Raw genomic sequence first — 27,110 nt, 5'->3', positions numbered from 1 at the left:
TTTGATCGTAGGGATTGCACATACTCAGAAATAAATGTATAGTATAATGCAATGTAAGTCACTTTGAATAATAGTCTGCCAAATGCATAAATGTAAAAGTAGATTGTTTGCAATTGTTAGACACACATTTTGCAAAACAAAACAAACAAAACAGTTATCTACTGTACATTGGACACATAATACAAAACTAACAGCTATTGTGTTGGATTGGAAAAATACTGACATTTAAAATGGTAAGACAAATTCCTGCGCACACTCATGCACTGTGTTGCATGTTTGTGCTTTATAGTTTAGAAGTACACAAAAATTGCATGCATGCTATTTTAAACTGAGCACAAATTAAATACATTCAAAACATTCAGTTGGTGATTGGAAAAAAGCACAGCATTAAAGCACAAGCACAAACACTTCCACAACAAATCTGATGAAACAGAAGCCGCAGTAAATCATACTTAAATTGAAAAAGATTTTACACGTTAAGCCATATAACTTTGATTTCATTTCATAATGGCGCTTTTGAAGTCAAAGCACTGCAAAAATGAAATTATATTTGTATCTGGAAAAATGACTCCAAACCTAAAATAAGACTCTGAAATAAAGAGCCAACCGAGGTAAGCCATGTGATTATCTTCATTAGAAAAAAAAGAGAGGGAGTGTGGAAAACAGGAGGATGAGAACATTATTCCACCGATAAATTAAAATAGAACTTAAGCTGTATTGTTCTCCCCCATCTTCAAAGTACTGCCGAGGATATTATAAATGTGCCGTGCTGAAAGAAACTCACAGGATCTTAATTCATAATTCAGAGAGGCAAGAGAGAGAGAGGAAAGATGAAGGATATCAATGTCATTACCAGCTGGAAGGTCTCCTGCGGTCATTCCTTCCCATCAAACCCTTTTTCTCATCAAAATCACCCGTGTCATACAAACCATCCAGCCAATGAAAGCTGTTTGTTAACATACACAAACAATTGTAGATAAAATGTTTCCAAACCAAGGTTGAGCTGGGACCACATTAATCCAGATTAACTAACAAAAACTTCATCCACGCTGCATTTTTGTACCGTTTTCCAAGAATATACTGTAAACACTTAAATCCCCTGCTGCATATGCAAAGAAAATGTAAGAAGTGTGGACATTCATTTCTGTCACGTATTCACAACGTAAAAAATTGTGTCATATATATGAAGCTAATTTTACATTTATTTAACACTGCGATCGAGATGAATAAAGAGCAAAACAACATATAATATATAATACATAATATCTATGCCCCTCAATTTATGAGCCTCATGTGCAGATAGATAACTGGAGTAGGACGGTCAGCCGACTGCAGAGAGGAAATATATTTAAAAAAATCTTTCGACAGAACACATTTCATTTTCTATGAGGAGAGAAAATGAAATTAACGGACAAGATCCTATAAAACCACAGTGAACGAGTGATAAATATATGGGAGTGTGCTTCTGAAAGCTGAATTTTTGTTTCAGCATTTTTGTTACTCCTATTAAATCTTTAAATCATTTGTACCGCATATAAATTTGGATGAGTCGAGCGCCTCACTGCAGCTGTCTATGACCAGTCCTGCATGCTTGAAACCAACTCAAATCTCAGCACATGTCCTCAACGTCAGATGGTTCTGGGTGCAAAAGGTGTGAAAATGACAGCCAACTTGTTTGTGGAGATGTGAGAGTAGAGGCTAAGCTCCATATGTGTGGGGTGCAAACACAGGGTTGACAGAACACAAGAGCATCTGGGCATCATCACTAGTTCTCACTTCTGTGCTTTCTCTCTCTTTCTCTTTCTCTCTAACCCAATCTCCCTATAACTCAAAGAGCCTTTTGAGGTTGCTCCGTGCAAGCTGTTCTTCTCTACCCGCTCCAGATTCTTCAAATTAAATTTTTTATCCAGAAATGCCTAACCTGCATTTGCAGCGTCTAAAGATGCAGAACTTGCACACTGCGACTCTAGGCGAGCAAAAGCTATTTAAAGATGCATTACGCTTATTTTGGAAGGTAATCTTTCTTCGATGAAAAAGTTTAGGAGAGCTGTTCGTTCACAATCCTGGCCCTTCATTTCCATTGATCTTATAGACGCTTTGTTTATATCCCGCTCTATTTGTGCAGACAGTGTGACATTAAACAGCTTATTCCTACACTATCTGAGATGGATGGAGTGATGAAAATATGCCACAGTCTGCATGAAAGTGAAGAGTGAATTATTTGAAAAAAATCTGACCCTTTGAAATGAGGAAATCTATTCAAAGTATTGGAAATGCTGTTCAAGTCACTACCACCCCATTACTGCTAATGAGAAAAGCTCGGAAATTAATAATTTGACTTGTTTGAATGTGCACTGTGACACCAATAATCATTACTGACTGAAATTCAATGCTTGATTTATTTTTACTGTAATGCCAGCAATGTACTTTGACATGCTGACATTGCTTGACACAAATAAATATTCACAAAAGCTGAATGGTTTCATTTCAAACCTGGTTTTATCATGCTGATGGTCAGTCTCTCCCAAATATCTAGTCTCAGGCGGCCTATTGCTGTAAATATTACTGGTAATGAATCACAAGAAATTGAAGTATTAAAGAGATAACATTTTATGTAGAGGGACTAATCTGATGGTGAATCATTGCTCCTAAAGGCTTTGTGAATTGAAGTGAATTTAAAGCCATAGCTTATGGAGGCAGCATTAGCAAACATTATGTGCTTGGCAAGGCTTCTGTGTTCACCCATTTGTATGAGGAGACGTGAGGCTGATGAAGTGTGCAGGAACTTGTTTTCAACAAGGAAACAAACAGCAAAATGCTAATCAGCGCTGTCACTATCTAGAGAAAAGATCCACTCCATTTAATTTCTCTTTTCCATTTTAAGGAAAGAAATGACACAAAGATGTTTTGTCTCCAGTTGAGCTGTCAGAGATAGGCTTGCATTTGTCTTCTCTGACAACAGAAATCATCAATTATTAAACAATAGACATGTTTGTTCGCATGAATACACGAATGCATGATGTTGGATGTGAGTGTGCGTGCGCTTCACAGTCAATACTGTGAAATGGCAAAAATCCATCACCTTAACATTTTATTGCAAAAGCTATGTTAAAATATGTTGGTCTTTGGTGCCTGAAAGGAGCATTGGGACTATGCAGCGAACATTAATTTTACTGTGAAGTTTGCGTATTTATTATAAAGAAACCAAATTTGCATATTTAGAATAGCAATATATAAATGAGACATATTATTCTGTCAGAATATTAAAAACGGTCGAATCTGCAAGATCAATTCTAGTAATCCATTTTGTTCAACTAAACAGTTGTGTAGCAGACATTGTATTAATGGATAATACAAAAAAATGCATCCATTTCCATTGTTTTACAATGTTGCTTCTAAGCAACAAACATTTAGGCAATTTCTCACAACAAAGTATTTCTAAATGTCTTAAAAGGAAGTTTAATTGCTACAAATATAAATCATTTTTGTTGGGTTGTAAATCAAACAAAATAGGTTTTCTTAGGGGTTCCTCTACACAGTGCACCATGCCGGAAAAGGATTTTATAATGACCACCCAGATATTTGTTGTGTGACCCCCCAAAAAAATATTTTTGTGTTCTTAAAGTTACCTCTTCAATGTTAATCCTTTCTTTACCAAACAGTATGCACTCTTTGCTTAGACAGAGAATGGGTGAATGGGTTTGTTACCAATGAAAAATGACAATTGAAAATTAGTTACCTATACCTAATCTGAGGGTTTGGATGAAAATCTAAATCAGTTGAGATATTCGGCATGTTTCTGTCAGCAGGTCGATTCGTCACACCCGGCGAACACGCAGAGTCGGCGAAACCCTATAGAAGACCGCTTGTATCTATCCGATCATTTTTCACTTGCGCGAAACGTCATCCTGAGCCTCTGCCGAACGCATGTTTCCCGCCTGTTCTGAGATCAGCGCTTACATAAGTGCACTCATAGCCCACTTCATGCCCTTTCAACTCAATTTTCTTTGGCACTGATATGATATTTTCATATGGGAAAAACAGAACTAACGGTAAAATAAAACAAGCAGTCACATAAATGCATAGTGAATCACAGTGGGATGCGGGGGAGAGGGCGAGCGGATCATTCCGGAATCAGAGCACGAGGTTCTGTGTGTTTAACATCCACTCTGTATATTATGATATTGCTTACTAACAGGAAGAACACACACACCAAACTGTATTCTTTAATTATAGTCCAGCACTAACGGACCCCCAATATCAGCCTGTAATGTTGGCTCCCATATTTAAATATGATCAGACACAGTATACCCACAATGCCCTGCACTGCCGCTGTCAGGTTTCAGCTCCCTCACAGTTACTGCAGAAGATATAGGCATCCTTTGTGCTGTTTGACAGAGAGGGTTAAATTCTGTGGTCAGCAGAAATATATTGACAAACACAGGAGACACGCTAAGAGTGTTTTCACACCTGGCTCATTTGGAGCGTTTGTTCTGGAACCTGGACTCCTTTCTACCTTATTTTGGGTTGTTTAGGCATACAGTATGAACACAGCAACTGCACTCGGATTAGCACAAAAAATTGGTCTGAGATTGCCTGAACGAGATGGTCTTGGTCCATTCGAAAACAAACTTTAGAGTGGGTCACTTGTGGTGAGAAAGCAAACTGACCCAAAGGTCCAACGAAAGTCTATATATGAGAAAAGGTCATTTTTTTCTAAATCGAGATTTATACGTCATCTGAAGACTGATGCTTTCCATTGATGTATGGTTTGTAAGAACAATGTTTGGCCAAGATAAAACTATTTGAAAATCTGGAATCTGAGGTTGCAAAAAATCTAAATATTGAGAAAATAGTTGTTTAGTTGTTCATCAGATTCGCTAGCAGGCCGTTGCTAAGAAGAAACAGGTTAGTTTTAACGCTTTCTGTTGGCTTACCGCTGCAATGACATTGTGGAGAGTAGGTGAACCCGATACCAAACTTGAGTGGGTAATTCCCAAAGAGCGAGCAGCAGCAAGCAAAGCTTGTAGGTGGGTTTCCAGCTATTTTTGTTCGCGATTTTGCTGTATCCACTCACAAAAATAAAGTTTTGATATATTTATGATATACTAAATATCTTCATGGAACATGATCTTTACTTAATATCCTAATAAGTTTGGGCATAAAAAAACGATACATATATATTTATTATTCATTTATTTATATCTAGTACATATTCGTGACGTCATCGAATAGTTTGAGTTGCAATTTACGCCTCTACTCTCTGAACATTCGGTATTTTAATACAGCTTACTGCCCACTAAAGTGTTCTCATTTACATAATTTATGTTTCTGATGTCAGTTCGGATTTATAACAACGACATTGTATGACAAAATCACCACACACACCTTAAAGAGTGTCGATTTTGGCTATATTCTTTCAGACAGCGCATGCACAGCCTCTGTCTGTGTAACCATGTGCTTTTAAACAGGTGAACTGTGTTCATGTTTATATATTCAGACAGTTGAGGTTTTGAAAATGCTGTTTTGTAATCTTTCATTCACGAGTCAGCCATTAAAAACACATTTTCAATTACAATTTTGGTCATTTTTTAAAATGTTTCCATGTAAAAGCGAACCGAAGCAAGAAAATGTAACATTATAACAGTTTAATCCCTGTTTTCGTAACAAAGCAAACAGTGTACAGGCAAAACACACACACACACACAAAAGCAGGCAGATACACAAACACATGCACAAATGATGTCCCAGAAATGTCCGTTGCTGACATTTTTTCCAAACATCTTTCTCTGTGTTCATCCGAACAAGGAAATGTATACAGGTTTGGAACAACCCGAAGGTGAGCAAATGATGACAGAATTTTCATATTTGGGTGGAGTATCTCTTTAAGAACGACAATGGTAAATTATTGGATAATGTTTTGTCAGAATTTGTTTTAACAGAATGGAAATCTGGGTGCTCTGTCTTTATCATGGGGAATTTGGTTAAGACAGTGTTCGTGCTTTCAGCATATTCCATGTGCATGAACAGAACATATACGCATACGACGAGGAGGATCATATCTAAATTCATATTCACTCAACCACCCACACATACACACAATTCCACCCAACCCCCAACACACTCTGTGGAGCGCTAATGCTCACATCTCCAGATACACACATGCACTGGCACATGGTCGTTCACCCAGCCCAAAATACTCAGATACAGTACACGCACGCACAGTTCAGATCCGTCCATGATAAACATGTTCAATGCGGCACATTCCATGTGAAACACACCCACACGGTGCTTGACTCTTGCATCTTTCACCGGTTAGCCGGCGCACTGAACATTATGAGCGAACTGTTGAAACAAATTACCCTCCTCTCTCATCTCCCTCGTTCCACCTTTTCTTCCGCCCGCGCACCTGCCTCTCACCTCTTTACTCTCTCATTCTCTTTGCTCCTTTGTGAATTATTGCTTCTGCTTTATCATCACATCATGGTTTAATTCCATCCCATGATGCACTGCACACCATTATGCCCATCTTCATTTCGCTGCTGTTTCACTTTTTAACTTCGATGAATGATTTCATCAGTTTTTAACAAATTAAATGACCTGCAGAAGGCGCCATTCAAATGAATTTACACGTTATAAATTGTAGACCGATATTATAAAAATCATTCAATTCAGTTATCAAACACACTTTTTTGATGCCGTCTTGGGTCATCAGTCAGTATGTGGTCAACAAGAATCTACATGACACTTCTGAACATATGCATTTTGTAACACATTTCTGTCAGATACAGTATCTCCATGCTGCCCGTCCCTATTTCAGATTGCTAAATTCATCTCAACAGCTATTCAAGTTGTTTACCTACAACCTGGCAAGTCCTACAAAGCTCACAACAACAACCTCTCACTCTTTCTGTTGGCTTCCAGCATGTTCTATTTTACAGTTGACCCCATCACCTCAGATCTGCAGCAGCACCGTAGGCTGGATGTGTAGGTCATCATCGATTTTCAAGATTTAGAAAAGCATCTTTATCACTCTTAATCTCTCTCTCTCTCTGGCTGTTTTCCAGTCTTTACACATCTCTTCAATTTTATCACTGCTCTCTGTGAAACACATATATATGATTCTGCCTTGCTATTATGTGTCTGTGTTCAGATCCTATTATTATATCCTCTTATCATCTTACTTTACAGCGAAACTGTGACATTTCTCCACCAAAAGCATCACTGAACAAAAGTATAACTGTTTTTCAACAGATTTCCTGAACACTCCTCTATGTGCTATTGTTCGGGCAAACAGATAATGTCTCCATTTTCAGTGGATTTAGATAATACAGTAGTGGCCAAAAGTTATGTTTAACTTTTGGATAATTGATTGAATCTTCACTATTTTTTCCAATACTTTATTAAAGATGCATTAAATATTCTGTATGCCTGTTACATTGGTGTGTTTGAAGAATAAACTGAAAATCATTTTGTGAGGAAAATTTAAAGGGAAAGTTCTCCAAAAAATAAAAATTCTGTCATCATTTATTTCCTCACCCTTGAGTTGTTCCAAATCTGTATACATTTCTTTGTTCTGATGAACACAGAGAAAGATATTTGGAAGAATGCTTGTAACCAAACAGTTCTTTCCACCATTGACTACCATAGTAGAATATAAATTATCTTGTTTAAAAAAATCTAATATTTTTTATTGCAAATTGAATTAGCCAATTATGATTTTACAGTGTTTTAAATGTATGGATCAAAAAGTAGTGATACATTTAAAGAAATAATTCATTAGTACGTCATAAAGAATTTAGCAATATGTTCATGCACTAGCACAAACAAAATATACCACAGGGATCTGTGTCAAGACACAGTTTCTATGATAAGGTAGTACTGTCATACTGTCTTAACATACTCAAAAGTTTGCACTTTCCGGTCACCTGTGAAATTTTAGTGCAGCTAAACATTTGACAAGGACAGTTTTTGTTTGGCTTCCAGCAGACAAACATACAGTATGCTGTGCGCACATCTGGTACAATCAACGATGGCAATGAATAAAAGCTTTCTCTTTAAAATCTTCACCTGCACACTTATAAATCTAAAAAATATTTAACTCACATGGTCTCATCGTTGAGGAACTCCAGTTTGCCAGCCACCTCCTCATAGTCTTCTCCAGCTTTGGCTGTGCCCTCTGTAGTGTGGTACGGCACTGCCACCTTCCCTCGTGCTCCAGATGTTCTGTGGACCTTCACCTGCATGATGCCCACGCTCTCACTCACTCGTGTGGAATTGCTCTCGAATGTGAAGATTCCAGCGTGGTCGTCATCGTAAATGGTCACCGTAGCGCTGTGAGCGTTACCCAGGGCGGCTTTAGGAGGAACGTGGCTGGACCCGATGATGCTGTTGCCTGAAGACACAGCGTTAGGGTCGAGAACTGATACCTCAGCACGGTGGACGACTCGAGGGTTGCTGAGGTGTACGTAGAAATGCTCATCTTCCTCAAATATGTCATCGTCAATCACACCAACTGTCAGCTCCTTCACGGTCTCGCCCGGTTTAAAGACCAGAGTACCCTCTGCGAATTCATAGTCTGATCCCGCGTTAGCTGTTCCGTCTTCTGTGCGGTAGTCGACCTAGAGTTTGTGCAACAGGATGCAATGCATTATTTTTAAATTGATGTAAGGCGAGTGTATATATAAATACGTTAAAAATAACCATCTGCAGTGGACATGTCATATGTTCTTGTGACACTATTATTTTATTATACTGAATAAATCATTTATTGCAGTGTATAGTGTAATATAATGCTGTGTTTAGTAAGTATTTTATTTAAGTATCAATTAGTCTCAGATGTGTATCCTAGATTAGGTGCTAAAAAATTGTTCAAAAACATGAACAGTATGGAGGTGTAAAGTGAATATACCTGTGGATGTGGATTTGGGTAAATTTGAAGAGAAATGTTTGAGTTCGTATAATGAAATCTTCGATAATATCGACTTTTAATGCACACTTGGCAAATCTGAGTTTAGTTTGTTGGTCTCTTCTAAAACTCCAATGAAAACATTTGTGAGATTTCTAGGTCTTTTTCTCTTGAGAAATATCTGAAACGCCGAGGACAACAGCAAAATATTCCATCTGCTCTCCATTCACCCTCATGTCATTTCAAACCTGTGTGACTTTCTCCTGCAGAACACAAAAGATGATATTTTGAAGAATGTTGGTAACCGAACAACGACACTGTACCTATTGACTTGCATTGATTTTGTGTCTGTACAATTGAAGCGAATGTGTACTGCTGTTTAGTTACTGTACCAACATTCTTCCAAATATCCTCTTTTGTGTTCTGCAGAAGAAAGAAAGTCATACAGGTTTGATATGACAAGAGAGTAAATGATGAGAGAATTATTATTTTTGGGTGAACTTTCACTTTGATTACTTTAATGTACAGTAGCTTTGGCCTGCTTTCCTCTGGTCATCTCCACAACAGAAAATGTACAAAATAAAATGAATAAATTTGAAGTCTGTGACAAACGCTGTCATTAAATCACTCGTCTCTTAAATGCCTTAATAATTGAAATTAGCTTTGAGAGTATTTCCTGCCATTGGGACTCATTAGGTTTTCTGACCTAAGAGATTTCACCACATCGGTGTAATTGCAGCATAATCACAGTGCAACTAGGCATAGACAGCATAGATATAACTATTACCTTAACCGTGCAGCCACTGTCTCCACCATGTCGAGTGACAGAAAGTTTTAAGGAGCCGCAGTTCTCGAAGCATTGGTAATGCGAGGGTTCAAACTCAAAATAGATGGTATGAGGGTCTTCTTCCTGGGCGTTAGACTCGTGGCAGCTCACCACCTTCCTGGCCTGGTCTGCTGCGTGCTTCTTCAAGATGTTGCCTGCTCCGATCATCATGCGGGTTGCCTGGATGCGGTAGAAAGCTCGACTCTTCTGCTGCTGTACCAGCACTTGATAGTTAGCCATCTCGATCAGCTGCTCCATGTCCTTCTCCGGGTGTCTCTGTTTGAGCTCCTTCAGTGTACGAGCCATATCCCTCCTGGCCTCCTCTTCTTCTCCTCCACTGCCACCACCTCCCCCTTCCTCAACTCCGGCCAGCATGCCATCGAGAGCCTCTTTGTGAGAGTTGACGCCCTGCCCATCCATCTCCATATCCATTTTGGTAAACATGCCGTCGCCCTCCGTTTCGATTATGATGCCACGATTCTTGTCAGCCCGGTAGCGCTTGTGCACGTATTTGTAAAAGAGCAGTCGGCGGTCAGCGATCCAGGCCTGAACCACACACAGCGGAAAGAAGAAGAACGTGAGAACAGCCTCCCAGACTTCCACCACACCAGGAGAGAAGACCGACAGTATCAGGTACAGCCAGATGTAGGCGAACACACTCCAGGCTGCGGTCACAAAGAAAACCCTCAAGTGCTTGATTTTTCGCACCTCCCCGTCAGGAACCACGTAAACGCAAATGGCGATGATGATGAACATGTTGAAGGCGGCGCTGCCCACGATTGTGCTCGGCCCGAGGTTACCAGCCTCAAACTTGTGCCCGCAGACCTCAATCACAGACAAGAGGATCTCAGGAGCTGAAGACCCCAAAGCCATGAGGGTCAAATTGGACACGGTCTCGTTCCAGATGCGCACGGTCGTTGTGGTGACTTCACCGTTGGGTTTCTTGATCGTTATCTCTTTCTCTTGAGAAGTGATGACCTCGATGGAGGACATGAAGCGGTCAGCAATGATAGACATGCCTAAGAACATGTAGATGAGAGCCACGAAGTAGACAATGGCACGTGCAACCTTGTCGCCCACCGATGGGTTTTGGGGGTTCCACACCGGCAGGACGACACCTTCAGAGCAGCTGTCCTCCCCTGAGCAGTTCCCTGGACTGCTTTGAGACACGTCAGGGCTGGCCTGAGAGACATGAGTGAGGCCCAAAAGGAAAACCAGGAGGAGAGAGGAAAGGCATGGGGTGAGGGAGAAAGGGATGGACGGCAGGTGCAAATGAGGCATGGTGGCAGTGCAACGGTAACTGTGTCCACCAGTCGCAGAGTTGACAACCAATAAAACCTCTGAAACACACAAAAAGAAAGCATTTAAATAGGTGTGAATGAGTATTTAAAACAAGTCTGTTAATCTAATTGTAACTCTCCCCCTCATTCTTGCAATAACCAAAGGCGATATTACTTTTGTGCTCAGAGAAGTTCATTTAGGCATATTATGCATTGAAATAAAGAGCGGTTTCAAAGTTATATGACGAAAACCACCTGAAGTGCAGATAGTTGAAGGGATTTGTATTAGAATAGCATGAGTAAGCTTTCAGATGTGTCATTGTAGATTCTAGATGAATCAATGTATAGATATTATAGAGCAATAATTGATTATATTTTTTTGAAATATTTTTACCTCTATATGGAAGAGGGGTGGTTCTAAAAAAAAGCATGTCACACACAAAGGTGGGAAGTATTTTACTACTTTTACTCTACTCAAGAACTTTTGTCTACTGTAGTATCTGTACTTTTTTGAAAAACAAATATTAACTACATTATGAAGCTATACTTTCATTTACCCAAGTAACATTTGTTAAAAAGCAAAACACTTAAATTATTTCATTAAATGAAAGCAGCTCCCAATGTGAGCAGTTACGGCTGTAATGTGCAAAATAACACTGCGGATACAAATAATGCACAAGATAGCCGTTGAATATAATATTTAGGATTGTATCATTTTACATTTAAAAATGTAAAAACAACAACAAAAAATGTTCAGCAAAGTTATAAACTCAAAAAAAGACCAGACTTAAAAAAAGATTTTAGTGACTTATCTGCATCTTAATTCATCAAAATCTTCCATTATCACCTGTGGCAACAATCATTGCCTTAAGTATTTTAACATTTTTGTAATTTTAATGCAACAAAGCTACTAGAAAATATGGAGGTCTGCAATTTTTTACAGTGAATGAATTCACTGCACTTTAAATATCTGTGAATTTGTGTCACTTCTGGTGGCCTTTTTAGCTTGCTTAAAGGGTCACCCAAAAATGAAAATTCTGAATTACCCTCAAGTTGTATCAAACCTGTATAAATTTCTTTGTTTGGTTGAACACAAAGAAAGATATTTGGAAGAATGATAGCAACTGACATTTCTGGGACACCATCGATTACCATTGTATAAATAATTCATGTTTTTTTTGCTATGTTGAACACAAAAGAAAATGTTTTGAAGAATTTAGGAAAACAAACAGTTCTGGGGCAACTTTTACAACCATTTTAATGGTAGTCAATGGTGTCCCAGAAATGTCAGTCGCTACCATTCTTCCAAATATCTTTCTTTGTGTTCAATAGAACAAAGAAATGTACAGGTTTGGAACAACTTGAGGGTAATTCATGACAGAATTTTCATTTTTGGGTGAACTATCCCTTTAACTTCTAAACACATACAGTAGAAACGATTTATATTTAACCTTACGTAATACCTCATAATGCTTTGAAGATCCCTTTAACATAATTACCACTCATAAATGTAATGCTGTACTCACAAAGCCTCTATGATATCTCTTTAGTTGAATTTATAAGATGTGTGATCTGTTTCCAGGGCAAAAAAGATTCGATTTAAAACAAATAAAAGTTATTGACTTGTTTTATCAAATAATCAGCAATGATATATGGAACTTGTTCACTTTCAATATAGTTCAAAGAACCTTGGAGGTAATTATAGTTGTTGAAAAAAACATTTCTCTGCTTTTGTAAGTAGAAACATCCGACAAAACATGATTTTGGCCACAAACTATTTGATCAGGGAACAGAAATGCACAGAGCACCGTGAAAGCCCTTTACATCACATTTCCTACCTTCTTATCCTCTTTCTCTGATCCCCTCTCACTCACTTTCTATCCTCCAACGACCAAATCACATGTGCCTATAGCATGGAATAGTCACAATCACTATTCTCCTGTCTTGAAGAATCCCTATAGAGGGAAGTTTATATAAGCGCTGGAAGCACACATGCGTGACTGCTGCATTAGACCCCTTGACTAAATCACACATGGACACACATCAGCATTTCTGGAGCTACAGAGAATTCTGAGATTTCCTTTCACTACACGCGTGTGTGCTTATGCCAGGACTGTTTCCAGGACAAATCCCCTCTCCCAACAAACACACCCGACATTAGCTAACCTCTGTTAGCTTTTATGTGAGTTAGATCAAACCCCAAACAGTCCGTTTGAAAGCTTCGAGCGTGCACTATTTGCATCAATGCGAGTATGATGCAATCATTTGAATCTCAAATATAATGTGACATTTTTTGCACTAATAATACTTTGATAGCTACTCGCCTATGTGTATCCGATTTGATGACATTACTAGATTCATCGGCCCGCCCCTTTCTCACCTCCCCGCACAGATCATGCACTTGGCTCCACGCTTCCCTATTGCCAAACACAACGCTAGGGCTATAAATAGAAGCAAGACTATTCCCAGCACCATCTTTGTCAATGGTGCCCATGGACACCAGGGCTCCACCGTTTGGACTGTATTTTATTCATGTTCCATAATACACAACAGAGCATTACATGACAGTATGTGTACAGTTGCAGTCCTGCAGACATGCGATGGATGTATCAGTCAGTCAGTCATGAAGCTGATTGCATTAATTGGGCATATGCTAAGCAGCTACACCATAGCAGCACGGCCAGCGGCGGGGTGCAAGGCAAACGGCAGGGCTGAGCACTGTAAAGCCCTCAGGTTTTGTGAGTGAGCTGGGGATAGGGAACAAACAACCCAGTATGAGCTACAGTTGACTGTCTAGAGAGTCCTTTCACACAGAAAATACACATTTGCAGAGTACAATGGGGTAAAAAGGTACCGTATCTGATCTGTGGAGTACTACAATTGCGCTGGACAGTATGAACCAAGGGAGAAGGCCCCGCCCACAAGTACTAATGTCAATTTTCGCACTCTGTTCAATACTATTCATTTTATTTTCATTGTTGCGCCATTAAAATATGCCATGCTTATTGTTGCTTATTGTACATTTCTGTACGTGGTAAATACAATTGGCTTTAAAATTGAATTCAGAACCAGGTAAACACTGGAGCACAGAGTGCATAAGTAAGACAATATTCCCCTGCAAAGATTTTAGAGTTTAAAAATCTTTCTTAGGCATCACAGGAAAAAAATATCTCGCAAATACTGCTCCTTCAGACTCCTCCGCATAATAAACCCCCCTCACCGCACCACGAGTACTGCGGGGGTGTCCCTTACACCAGAGTGGTGCTGCAAGAGATAAACATAGAGCTGCTTTGAATGTGATTTTGCTTTTTTAATACTCTAACCAGAACACAGGCTTTGAAATCCGGAGGACTATAAGAACTGGTTATGACCTTCACACATTTAAATACAAAAGAGATTTTTTTACACTTCCGCAAAGCTTTAGAGATTCATTTTAAATTAGATCAACAGTCAGAGACAGACAAAATATAATAACTGAAAAGATCATGCTAAGTCTAAGATTGCCAAATCATAGTTATTGGCACAAAAGCATCTTATTAAATACACATAGAACCGTCTGGTTCATCTCAAAGGCATCTGTCAGGAAGATGTTTGGCGAGTGTGAGTGGCACACTGTGATAAAAAATACAGTGTTTAGCTCTCTGGGCATGAACTGCTGTTGGGTGATCTATTGGGGATTCCAACAATGACTGTTGCTGTGCCCATTAACCACAATTCACATAAAAACAGACAGCACAGCTCTCAATGCGCTCTGCAAGTCCCCATTGCCTTGCATTGGTTTTGTGTCAATGAGTAACGCTGTTGTTCAGTTACCAACATTCTTTAAAATATATATTTTTTGTGTTCTGCAGAAGAAGGCCATACAGGTTTGAAATGACAAGAGGATGAGTAAACGATGACAGAATTTTCATTTTGGGTGAACTGTCCCTTTAAATAGATTTTGGAATAAAATGGACTTACAATCTCTATTGAACATTCATGGATCAGTTCATGGATCTCTCTGCTACAGAGCTGATAACCTTAGTCAGGTGTTAAATAAAAAAAAAACATACAAAGCCGTATAAAATGTGTTTTGCTGTGAGCCCCCAGGATTGTCAAAAACCACTGATTTAGTTGCCACAAACAGCACAAAAGTATGTCTGACTACAGTTATGACCCTGCTAACATGATCGGTGTACATTTATAAAATTTATGTAACCAACAGAGCTCTTTTAAATACATATCAAGAGGTCTTATGCTGACTGTTAAATCCTTAATCACGCTCAAGGATTTTAGTGGTGGTAAAATATAGATGCTCAAGTTGAGTTGAGTGTCCCTCAGCTCTGTGGGCAAGTGGGATGTGAGGAAAACACAGAAAGCAAAGCAGCAGTCGATTAAAAAATAAACTGTTTATTGAGTTTACCTTTTCACAAACAAATTGGTCAAAATGGTTCTTAAAATCTGGCTGAATTATTTAAATGGCTAACTTTGTCAATATATGTTTGAATGTCAGTATTTCAGTATTGTTCACTGTATTTCTGCAAAGAGGTTTTAAATGATATTTGAACTGATTCTGATTCGTAACTCATTCAGTGTTGCAAAAACATGACTGTAATAACTGTGACACGTGACATTTTAATAATCCATAGCTTATAATATGCTACGCTGAGATGATGTCATGAATGATGTCATAATGATGTAATGTCGTAAAATAACACCTCAATCCAATTTCTAAACTGACTAATACAAACCGCTCGCAAAAACTCCACAATAGTAGTGTCAGAACGTAAGAATAAAATACGAGAGAGCAGATCCTAAAGAGAACATAAGAATCTCATATCAGTGTGTGTGAGAGAAAGTCTAATTCAGAGTGGACTCTGTATGCAGTGTTGGTTATGACAGATCAGGGGAGTTTGAGACCCCCTCTAGCTAGTTCCCATTCAAGCAATGTCAAAACTTCAGCGCTGAGTGGATTCTGAGAACCATTCGCTCTGTGTATCCCAGACTTCTGCATATCTAAGCCAACATGGCTCTCAAGGCAGGCATTCCTTTTCATTTATTTTTCCCTGCTTTCGCCTGCCTCTACCCTCCAATTTTCTTATTCTGCTGTTCCAAATGTGCAATGAAAAGAGAGCCTCATTCAATAAGATGACACTTGTACTAATCATTTCTACACCACTAGCATTGAGCGAGGGTGAATCTGTCACGATCCCAGTCCTTGTTTCCCCTGTGTTTGTGAACTTTTATGTTACTTCCTGTTCTGTGCCATGTTTTGTAGTCCTTTGTAGTTTTTAGTGTTAATTAGTTCCTCCAGGTGTGTCTTGTCATCTGATTAGTAAATGTATATAAAGCCCTGATTTGTCATTGTCTAGCGTGAGTTGTTAATTGTGTTGTTTTCCTTGGTACTATCATGTCTTTTGGATGTGTAGCACTGTGGACTGTCATTAAATGGATGTAAACTGCATTTGGACCCGCTGTCTGCTCCTGACCTGTGTACTCATGTAACAGAATCTCACAAAATCTGTCAAAAACATAGGTCACACACAAAAGCATACATGAGGTCATATGACTATACATGTGCAAAAGTGTGTGTAAATACATAATATACAAACACAAATGTATATCCATGCAGTATATGACTGTTTCATCGGAGGCACATGCCTGGCCCGAGGTTAACATCCGATCTGTGTTTGGTCATAACTGAACAATGTATTTTATATTTCATTAATATAATTGATATTAATATTTTATTGCATATGTATTTAGTATTAAACTACTAAACAGTTATTGATTGTTTGTGGGGGTCTACCGGAAGTTAAGTTTGGCCCACATAACGTTTATGTTGTTGCCACTGAAATAGTTTATATACAGTATGTGTACATACATATACCTATACTCTATTTTGCAATTAAATTGTTTTACAGACAATTCTAAATTTACATTTTATTTGACATGTTTCTATGAATATTAAGCACATTTTCATCAAAAAAGGATTTTAATAATATCTGGCCATTTTACCTATGCTGAGAAATGACACCATGAAAACAAACAAAGATGAAAAAAGAATCACTGTAAAAACAGAGCAATAAACTAAGTCTAAATCCCAAGTTATTTTTATTTTAAGGAAAATATTCCTATTATATATGTTTTTTTTTTTTTTCAGATTCTATGAGATTCACTATGAAATATATTTCTTAGCGTATTGGTGATAAGCGAATGTCTTTAGACAAAATCCATTCAGTCAATATTTGTCCCTCTGTCCTCCACCTTTTTTACACCACAAGAGTCAATATTTACCAGACATCCCTCCATCTTAATTTAGCTTCCTTCCAGGAATCTCCCTTCCCATCATCCCATTTCATCTGACAGAAGCTCAGTGTAACATTAACAGTGGCTTATTTTAGGAAAGGACAGCTTTGTGCAGTATGGGACCTTATTCAAACGTCATGCAATCACTAACCAAAAAAGTAAAAAGTATTTTTGACAACAAGAGTTAGGAGAAAAACAGACCGCACAATTTTTTTCTTCCCAATTCAACCCCTTTTCAAAATGCCAAGTTCAAGATTGCCTGTGTGTGCGGACAACAATGATGATCAATTAGGGGCAATGGCGGCAGGCGGTCATGCTGCTCTTCAGAGAGGTGCGATGGAGCGCCACACACACCCAGCAGGGAGAATCTGTGCCTCACTAGCGTACGAGACCCAATTAGGAGACAAACTGAGAAAAGCAGCAGGTCAGCTCAATGTTTAACAACACGACCACTGCTTGTTCTTCATCATTACCGCCCATGACTCTCCGTTCAGTCCTGCGAAAGCATTTCATTTCCAAGCTCTTCTCTTTTATCGGTTCCCTTTTCTTCTTTGTGTCGCATGCAGGCCCTTTCACGCTCTCTTGACAAGGTATGTCATAATTGCCGGGAAATTAAGGCCGTCCTTACTCAGGATATTTTAATGTCACTGGTGTCATATTTCATCATTAGGCAAGCGCTCATTTGACTGGCTGGGTGAAATGGCAGATCCTATATTCCCATATCATCAGCTCGAATTAATGCAGAAAGTAACAGCACAGACCAACAGCACGATTTTAACACGTTCTGTGGACGTACTTAGTGGTCAAAGCCAGTAATGTTGATTTATTATGTAACAGTAGTAACACCAATGAAGCTAGTCCCTCTCTGGGTTTCTGATAGGATGTTATATTCTCTTTATAGTATTCATGAATATACCCTAAAGAGTGTATAAGATTGCACTGTCTTACTATAGACCACTTCGGGTGACGTAAATAACGCTGCAACGCTGGTCCAGAAGAACTTCCTGCTCCACTACACAAACGTTTGAACAAAATACAACCAACAGAAAATGTATAACCGATTTTAAATGTTAAACAAATATCTTTAAGATTTAATTATGTAAGATTTAAAATAATAATATTTAATAATAAATAAATAAAAACTAAAACCGGAAGTGCTTCAGGACCAGTGTTTACATCTTAAGAAGTGGTCTCTAAGGCAACGGCAGCGACAGAGCGACACTTTCTTATTCATTTCAATTGTAGCTTAGCGACTTCCGGCGACACGAGTGACAGCCGTTGGCAACAGGAAGTGGGCATATGTCTAGCAATGCAACAAAGTTGAGTACTGTTCAACTTTATACAAACAATGAGCGACTTTCAGGAGCAACTACCAATAGGAGTAAAGGAGTTGAGAATTCACACTGTATTGACAATAACCGTGATATAAAAACCATGATTATCACTATGGTGTTAATACTACACATATGATTGTACTGTCAATAATTCATCACCTTTTTTTATTTAGCCTCCTAAACCACAATGGTCTCATTACCATCATATGTGAGTGCGATTTTTTGATCATAAGAAAGAACATAAATAAAATCAAAGAAATGCATTCATTTAAAAAAATCAACATTTATTGCGGTAATATATTTAATGTGAATTTTTTTCCACGATAATGTGCAAATCTGATATTGTGACAGCCTTATATCAGATCAATCAGGCATCAATCTAATTTTGGTCAAACTGCAAAGCTAAATTTATGATTCATCACTGATCCAACAAAACCCAACTCGCATTGGAATTTGTCATTTCTTAGGGAAGTGTGAGCAAGTCTTTACATGAAAACTGCATTAACTGCAATATTCTTTGGACTAAATAATGCATGGAAAACACACTGAATGAGCAAAATATGCAATCCTACAGTTAAGACTGTTGATAGTTTTAAAGCATCATTACACGCCAAGACGTTAGATGTCTGAGTCATTTGCTCGTCTGACAACTGATCCAAAAACAACCTTCTTTCATTCTATGAACATCTCACTAATCAGAATGTGTTGTTTTTTATCTGGGGTGCAGACTGAGAAGAGAGAAATGAAAGATGTCGGATAAAGAAAGGACTGCAAGAGAGGGAAAATGAGACACAATGTAGATTGTGAAAGAAGGAAAAAGAGAAAGATAGAGGATGAGGGAGAGAGAGGAAGATAGACACGGGGGAAAGAGTGAAAGAGAGAGAGAGAGATCTCAGAGAAATCTTTGGCTTTGAAGCTTCATACACTGGAGGCAGAGATTTTCGCTGGGGAGGGTGGAGGACTAGTCACTGAACTTGGAGATCTAATGAAGAAATTACTTCCTTATCCAAACACGCAAACTGTACAGATGACTGTAATTACGAAAAGAACCTGGCTGAAAAGACGAATAAGAGTGAACATATACTCACAAAAACACACACAACATTTACATAATCAAGTAAAACTCACAGCCCCACCATTCCTCACATATTGTGATGTCTAATTTCATAGTCTGCCCAATCGTTCTCCGTTTGCTCGCTGGAAACGGATCTCATCAATGCCTCTGCTCCGGGTGCCCACGTTTCCTTTTTCTTGACACAGTCTAGTAGTTTATCTGCCATCTCACCTTATTGTAAGGCACCACACGCATTGAATCTGCCATTTAAATGGGTCAGCCTCCTCCCCTCTGTGTACCGCAAAAACATGAAGCTTCTTCCACCCCCAGAATCCTGCACATCCACAACTGTCATGTTGCACTCTCTCAATATGTCGTCCGGATGTTCGCCTTTACGCATCAATATTCATGACACAAGCACCATTGTATTACCATACTGCCCAATCTGCCCTCTGCAATCTATAACAATGGACACTTTAATAAAATGTAAAATGTGTACGCACAGATGTTTTGTGCTGTGGGTAAATACAGATATTATGGTAGTTCCAGTAGCCTCTTGCGCTCCATAAAGCTTTCATCGGTCTCGCTGTGGATTTGACAGGAGGGAAGTCGACGGCCTGAAACTAGCAGGGAATCACTCAGTGCTTTAAATACATAATAAGCTGGATTGCAGCAGAGCGGAGTAGGAATTTTGAAGGGTTTATGAGATTGACTGGCAAAGAATTGTTTGGGCCATTCCACTGCACTACTTTTCCATTGTTTTTCCATGTAAACGTGCAAGACAAACGTGTTTGACCATTGTGCTATGATGTTTTGTTTAAGTTTTGGAACAGAGCACATTGCAAAAGGTGAAGACTTTGCGAAATGGATTAACGCTAAGGCGGGTCAGATGAGGTTTCTAATGGCCTCTAATGATCTGTCCGCCTCATTCTATTCAAGACCAGATCCATTACTGAAAGCAATGACTAGTCGATGTCTATTTATCATATTGTATTGATGTCATGTACTTTTTTATTGCTATTGACAACCCATTGACAAATCAATGTCCTCTTCGAGCTGGTCTTATGTGACTAGTCTGCTTCCTCAGAGCTGGACAACATTTTCTTTTTGGCGCGAACAGTTACATTCTCGTTAAATCCAATTTTCTGCGCCTGTCATTTTTAATATGGCAACCACAGACACGCTGGAAAGGTCACCCTCTGTAGACCCTCAACAGGCAGCGTATGGCATTTGCCAGCCAAAAATAACACCTGTGTCTTTCTTCTACCAGTCTTAGCTCTGATCCACGTAGTGACATTAGCCCCTGGCACCCTTGCTGCTTGCCTCATAATTTGACAGTGAAGTCAGATTGTATACCCATAAGCCCCCACAAGGCGACCCCTTCTCCATTTACAATCAATCATTCATATGCACACACACACATACACACACAAACATTGCTGTCAAGCCTCCCCGTAATAACCGTTGATATTCACACAGTCTTCTGGATATCCTTCACTTTCATAATAGTCAAACCATGTATTTCCACAGAAACAGAGCCAGCGTGAGGTCATTCACACATAGTTGTTCTGAAACAATCCTGATTGGCTCTATTCACAGATATGTAGTTTTATTGTAGTCAGTTTGCTCATTTTTTTGGTATGGTGGTATTTTTTTAAATGAAAAATCTGAAAATGAAACATGATTTAAGAATTTGATTTCAAACCAGCTTTCAACAATATGGCATTTGGGACATCTTTATGAATAAAGCACAGCTACTGACCAATCAGAATTCATGACTGGATCTGTTTATTCTAATAATTTCAGAAACATTCAAACAACAGATATTTACACCAAGCAACAGCGTGTGAGAAATCCTTTCTCAATGAAAGACAAAGTCCATTAGTGTGCTGTGAAGCATGCTGTCTAAGGTGGTCATCAGGGGCTGTGAGAAACCCATTGATGATGCCCGGTCATCTGTGAAAATATTCCCATCATTGTAGCACCACTGACACCGAGAGAGCAAATGTAAGGCGCAAAAACTGACAAGACGTTCTGCAATCCTAATTTACATTCGGTCCGCGGAATAGACAAGGGAGAACAGAAGCCCCATATCCCATCTGGTAACCTCGAGCATGTCACCACTGGGATAAGAAAAGAGCAGAGAATGAAAATGAAGTGATAGAAAACAATATCATAGCGCTTCCATTGGCATGTCCGACAAAATACTGATTTCATTTGCACTCATTAATCTGAAAGTAGGAATCAATGACCCACGCTTCTACAATTCCCACAGGTCTTACAACCCAATCTAAAAACCGCAGCTATGCAGCCAGCTCTTTGACTGATGGATCTCACAGGAGATACTGAGCTGTCATTCAAACTGATCTTTCATCAGATGTTTCAACAGTTATAGGAACTCAACAAAGTGTTGAGACTGAAACGAAAACAAGCTGAGATTCAACACAGAACAGCAAACCCAAACAAAACCTAGACAAATCGAAAATATGTCAGTATGTCCTTTGAGTCAAAACTTGGATGTTAATTGTGTTCAGACTTGACAAACCCAAATGACTCCCCATTGTTTTTGCATCATTTGTAGAATGTAAATTCAGCACTCTGGACAGCAACCAGATCTACCAATGTAACATGTAGCTACATATAGATGCTTTCATCAGACTGACAATTTGTTGAATTTTATTGTATAATAATTTTATTAAATAAACAATTTGTTGAATTTTATTGTATAATAATTTTATTAAATAAACAATTTGTTGAATGGGTAGTGTAACTTTGTCACATTTAAGTTTAGCTAAGGAAAGCCTGTAGCTCAGTGGTAAGAGCATGGCGCTAACAACGCCAAGGTCATGGTTTCGATCCCAGGGGATTGCACATACTAGGAAACTAATGTATAGGATAATGCAATGTAAGTCGCTTTGGATAAAAGCGTCTGCCAAATGCATAAATGTCAATGTAAAGGTTCTTCTACTGGTAACTCAAAATAATACTAGCTAGACATACTTTTAACTTGCTAGCTAATGTCATTTACTTGTAATTTCTTTTTCATGATATCAGAAATAATCTAGAGGGCCACAAAAGCGTGCAAGCTCAATAACGTTTGTTTATGTTGTTGGTTTGAAACCGTTTACATCCTCTGCTTTTCCAGCTATTGTCTTATTTTATATTGTATAATATGCTTGGTCATCATGCATATTATACAACAGCCATAAAATAAACCTTTCTTACCTTGTGCATTCATGAATGCCCATGCAGGAGAATGCAAAACACAGATTTTTGTGTGATATTTTAGACTGCTGGTATAATAAAATTATAGGCCTGGTGTATAGCCACTACGAACAGCAGGTTGGAAAGGTAATTTTAAAAAGCTCCAAAAGCTAAATAATAAAGGGGCAGATAAAACAGATGTAAAAAGTTTCAGCACACCCTGGAGAAGCAAAAGGCAAGTTGTGTTTTTGATTGTGTTAATAAAAAACTGAAAATTGGTTGTTTGACAAATGGCACACAATATCTTGTCCACATTACCGAAGAGCTTTCTGGAATATTTGTTTTGGGTATCTCCCAATCTTCCAATGAGTCAGACTGCATTTGATTAATGTTATTTTTATAATTACCCCGTTTTGGAGTTCATTACTGCATGTGCAAACACAAGGTCACAAAACGCATTAAATAAGTTAAGGAAAAAAAGTAAAGAGAGAAGAAAAAAGCTCTAAGCAAAACAGTGTGAAGATATAAAATCTAAATTAAGGTTTTTAAATGAAGGCTGGCAACATGAAAACAAAGTAGCAGATCAAAGGCATGTTCCTCACAAGTTGAATTATCTCACTGCATTAAGGCATGTACAAACAGCCCTTAGTAACACCAACTGAGCTACCAATAGTTTATACTTGGCAGATCATATTAGCGAATCAATAAACAAACACAGATCCCATGTCAGTCTTCTGTAAATTTTCTTAGTAGAATCCAATATTCAATACAGCAGCTGCCTGAAACCTAGAAGCATAGTTCTATTTAATACAGCCAAAAAACATCCCCGATCTGTGGTGTCTCTGTATGAACTCTGTTGGTTTTTCTAAAACAGGTAAGAATGTTTTGGGGATTTGTGGTGTTCTTTCCTGTCACCCCAGTGTCTCTCTTCTTATGGTGACCAACATATCTTTCGGCTTCTTTATTCTTCACTACAAGGCACAAGATTTACACAATCTCCACATTTTAGCATACGGTATGCAATGGCTGCAAAAACTGGACTAAAGGCACCTAATCTCTCATTTTGATTTTGGTGGTCTTTAATAAGGGGACGTAGAAGGTCATAGAGACATAACACAAACTCAATCAACATATAATTCCATGAATAAAATATTGAGCATTGAGGAACATATGTCAAACAAAAATATTGCATGTTGAGGCAACAAAACACCCATTTGAATATAAAACAGGGCTTCATTACTTCAATTGTGGAGAGAGGCTGAGCAAGATATTTTAACGGTTCGCTTGGCTCGACTTAACAGCGCTTTGTAAGGGCAGGCAAGCTGTGAACTAAACTACAGGGGTGAAATATGAAGACTCCAGTGCTTTGGATTCTAACTGTGGAGGGTGAGACTAAAGGGATCACAAACAGGCCGACAAGCAAACAGAAACAAACAACCAAACCGAACCTTCCCTTGCACATAAATGCACACACAGAATCAGATTTAAACATCCAATTTTCTTTTCAAAAACATCCTGTGGAACAGCTTTAGACAGAACTGACAGTCTTTAAAATCCGATGGAATTTTATTTACGTTTAGAACCAATTCTGGACAATGCAATGCACAATCTTGGCCAACATGAATTCAATCTTCAGGAGGTTTTCAAACAAGAGGCTGTACAGATATTCTGGCAGGGCAGATAATGAAAGGAGCAGAATCAGTGAAAACAAACCACTTTCTGAATTCTGCCTTCAGCAAGAGTGGGATTATTTTCAGCTCGGCAGAAACATTAAGATTAGCTCAAATTGTGAGTAATGGTTTCGGGTATTAGAGGAAAAGAAATAATAGCAGTGGCAACAGGGGATCAAATAACGGTTTACATCTAGCAAACAAGAACTCATTTAGACCAGTCTTTAAATTTTGGTAAGAAAATAAAGTCAAATGTAAAACATCATATATGTGGCACTAATGTATACTGTGAATACTTCTCATAAGTGATAGTCTGTTAATCATATATTCTCTGGCATTCATGCCATAGCAACATACAGTATATACCTACCGTGCACAGAAACAGTGGAGATGGATAATAAGGCCTAATTGAGTTCCCTGTTGAAGGCATGGCATTTTGAGTGACACATATGAGCAATGCAGGTCACAGACGCATCTTGCCCTCGGTTCGTCAAAATGGCCATATGTCATATTTGGTCGTAATTTACATTAAATAATTAAAGAAATAACAGCACTTCTTTTTACCGGGTTTCTTTTGCATTATAAGTCATCTGAACAAGATAAATGTACAATAAAAAGTAGAACATAAATTTACATGTTTCACTTCTAATGAATGTACATAAGGGTAGATTCATGATCTCAAGTCAAGGTTTCAGAAAAGTGAGGGTTTCCCTATATCACAGCATTACTGGTGTATCAAATTCTATGTTTAACTGAAACAGGTGGGCTGCCTCTGTAGTGAGAGTAGGAGAGCGTTTCCATGAGAACTGCTAAGTGTTCATAGTCAATATGAAAACTATGTGGTGCTTATGGGGCCAGTAAAAAAACATATAGCATAAGTGCATTGATGGCTTGCTTTAAGAGGAACTAAGTAGCTTCATTTGAACAAAAATGATTCAACTAAATCATTCTAGTAAAAATATTCGATCAGTCTTACCTGCTCTGAGAGACAGACGTATTCTTCCGGTTAAAAGAGGTTCATATTGGGTAGCTCTGGTATAGGCAGATGTTTGAAGAACAACTTTGTTCCTTGAGAAAGAATGCATCGTAAGTAAAGAATGTCTATTTCGCGTTTATTTCATGTATAGTACATATTTTGCATATGTGAACGTGGAAGGTGTGAGCAGTGGACTAAGGGTTGGTCTACCTGTCGTTTAATCATATAATTCTGACATCAAATAAGCTAAAAAAAAAAAAAAAAAACGTGAAAACTGCAGTCTTGCATTCCTTTCGTCTTTAATTAAACCTACGGTCTGTTTGGAAACAACAATAGGCTAGCATTGCATTAGTTGTATGGTGCTGTGATGTAATGAATATTTCGTTGTACTTACACAGACGGAGTCTGAATTCTTGTGGACGGATGCACTCGCTCGTGTCTTGCTCTTCTGTATTTCGATTTACCGCGTTAGAATTCACAGTGTATCAGCCCGGTGCGCGTCCGGTGCGCGCCGCGGAGTAGCGGTGATGCGCACGAGCTGTAGAGCGATGCTTTTGATTTGACAGTTCAAACAATACAAACACAACTGAAACAAACATACACGATCCAATCGAGCTGAAGAAACGAGATTTTTTTTCTAAGAAACTCGCTCACGGCAAGCACAAAAGAAAGTGAAAGAGTGGTACATTCGTCTTACATTTAACATAAAATGTTTGCCTCAGTGGTAAAATCTGAAGAATACACCTTTGATGTTAAATAGGAACGGGTTTAAAAAAAGTGATTGATGAAAGGTCTTCAAGATGTTCGGCAACACCAGCTGCTGCCCATGCGTCCCAAACACTGGATCAGAAATGTAAAATGTCCAATTCTATAACAATTGCAGTCTAGAAATAAAACCCGACAAATAGGCTTTCCGTGAGAAACTAGAGAACATAATTTCTACGAAGAAAAAGAAAACGTATCAGAAGAATGTTAGAGCCACGCATGGACGTGATGAGCCAGGGGGAGTCAATGGGAAGATGCTAACTATTCGCTCACATCAGCTTCACACACAAGCCACGAGGATGGGGGAGACGGGCGGAGTAGGATGGAGAACAGCGCACAGCCTCTTTTCTCTGGATTTCGGTTAGATTTTGCAGAAAGCCAAACGTTTTTAGCACCGTGGACTGCAGAAAGCAGGGAGGGGACATTTTCTAATCCAGCGCGTGGCTTTCACGAGTCTCCCTGTCAGACAGCAGACAGAGCGCGCCAGGACCGGACGATATCCGTCAGGATATCATCAAATTGGCACCAATGTGGCACAGACATATTAGTAATGCAAAATCTATGTTAGAATTTGTAAACATGTATATCAAAAGTATTTGATGTTGTACGATGTAACCTCTCCACTGGTGACAACATTCATTAATACCACATCTATCAAATAATTACCTTGTTAAAAAACAATAGAAACCACAACAGAAATCTAATGGTTGCCATTAAATGCCAATATGAAATTACCTTTTTTCGTAAAAACCATTACAAAATTCCTTTTTGTAGTATGTTTTGGACATTATTCCAACAACCCACA

The 27,110-nt window shown here is 38.6% G+C and overlaps 1 protein-coding gene across 1 annotated transcript in view; it reads right to left on the bottom strand.

Annotated features, from left to right (window-relative positions):
* slc8a4a (solute carrier family 8 member 4a) overlaps positions 1 to 26,547 on the bottom strand; it is a 49,958-nt gene extending 23,411 nt beyond the window's left edge. Inside the window, exons 1-4 of the mRNA XM_057359643.1 lie at positions 25,935 to 26,547; positions 25,541 to 25,632; positions 9,696 to 11,074; positions 8,107 to 8,621 (exon numbers count right to left, since the gene is read on the bottom strand). Coding sequence (XP_057215626.1) covers positions 8,107 to 8,621; positions 9,696 to 11,015 — 1,835 coding nt within the window. The 5' untranslated portion in view covers positions 11,016 to 11,074; positions 25,541 to 25,632; positions 25,935 to 26,547. The remainder of the gene's footprint in view (positions 1 to 8,106; positions 8,622 to 9,695; positions 11,075 to 25,540; positions 25,633 to 25,934) is intronic.
* Positions 26,548 to 27,110: the final 563 nt, after the last annotated feature.

This window comes from Triplophysa rosa, linkage group LG19, assembly GCF_024868665.1.
Source record: "Triplophysa rosa linkage group LG19, Trosa_1v2, whole genome shotgun sequence".
NCBI classification, from domain to species: domain Eukaryota; kingdom Metazoa; phylum Chordata; class Actinopteri; order Cypriniformes; family Nemacheilidae; genus Triplophysa; species Triplophysa rosa.
Note: the sequence above shows the minus strand (reverse complement) of the source record. Positions and strands in the feature narration are given on the sequence as shown.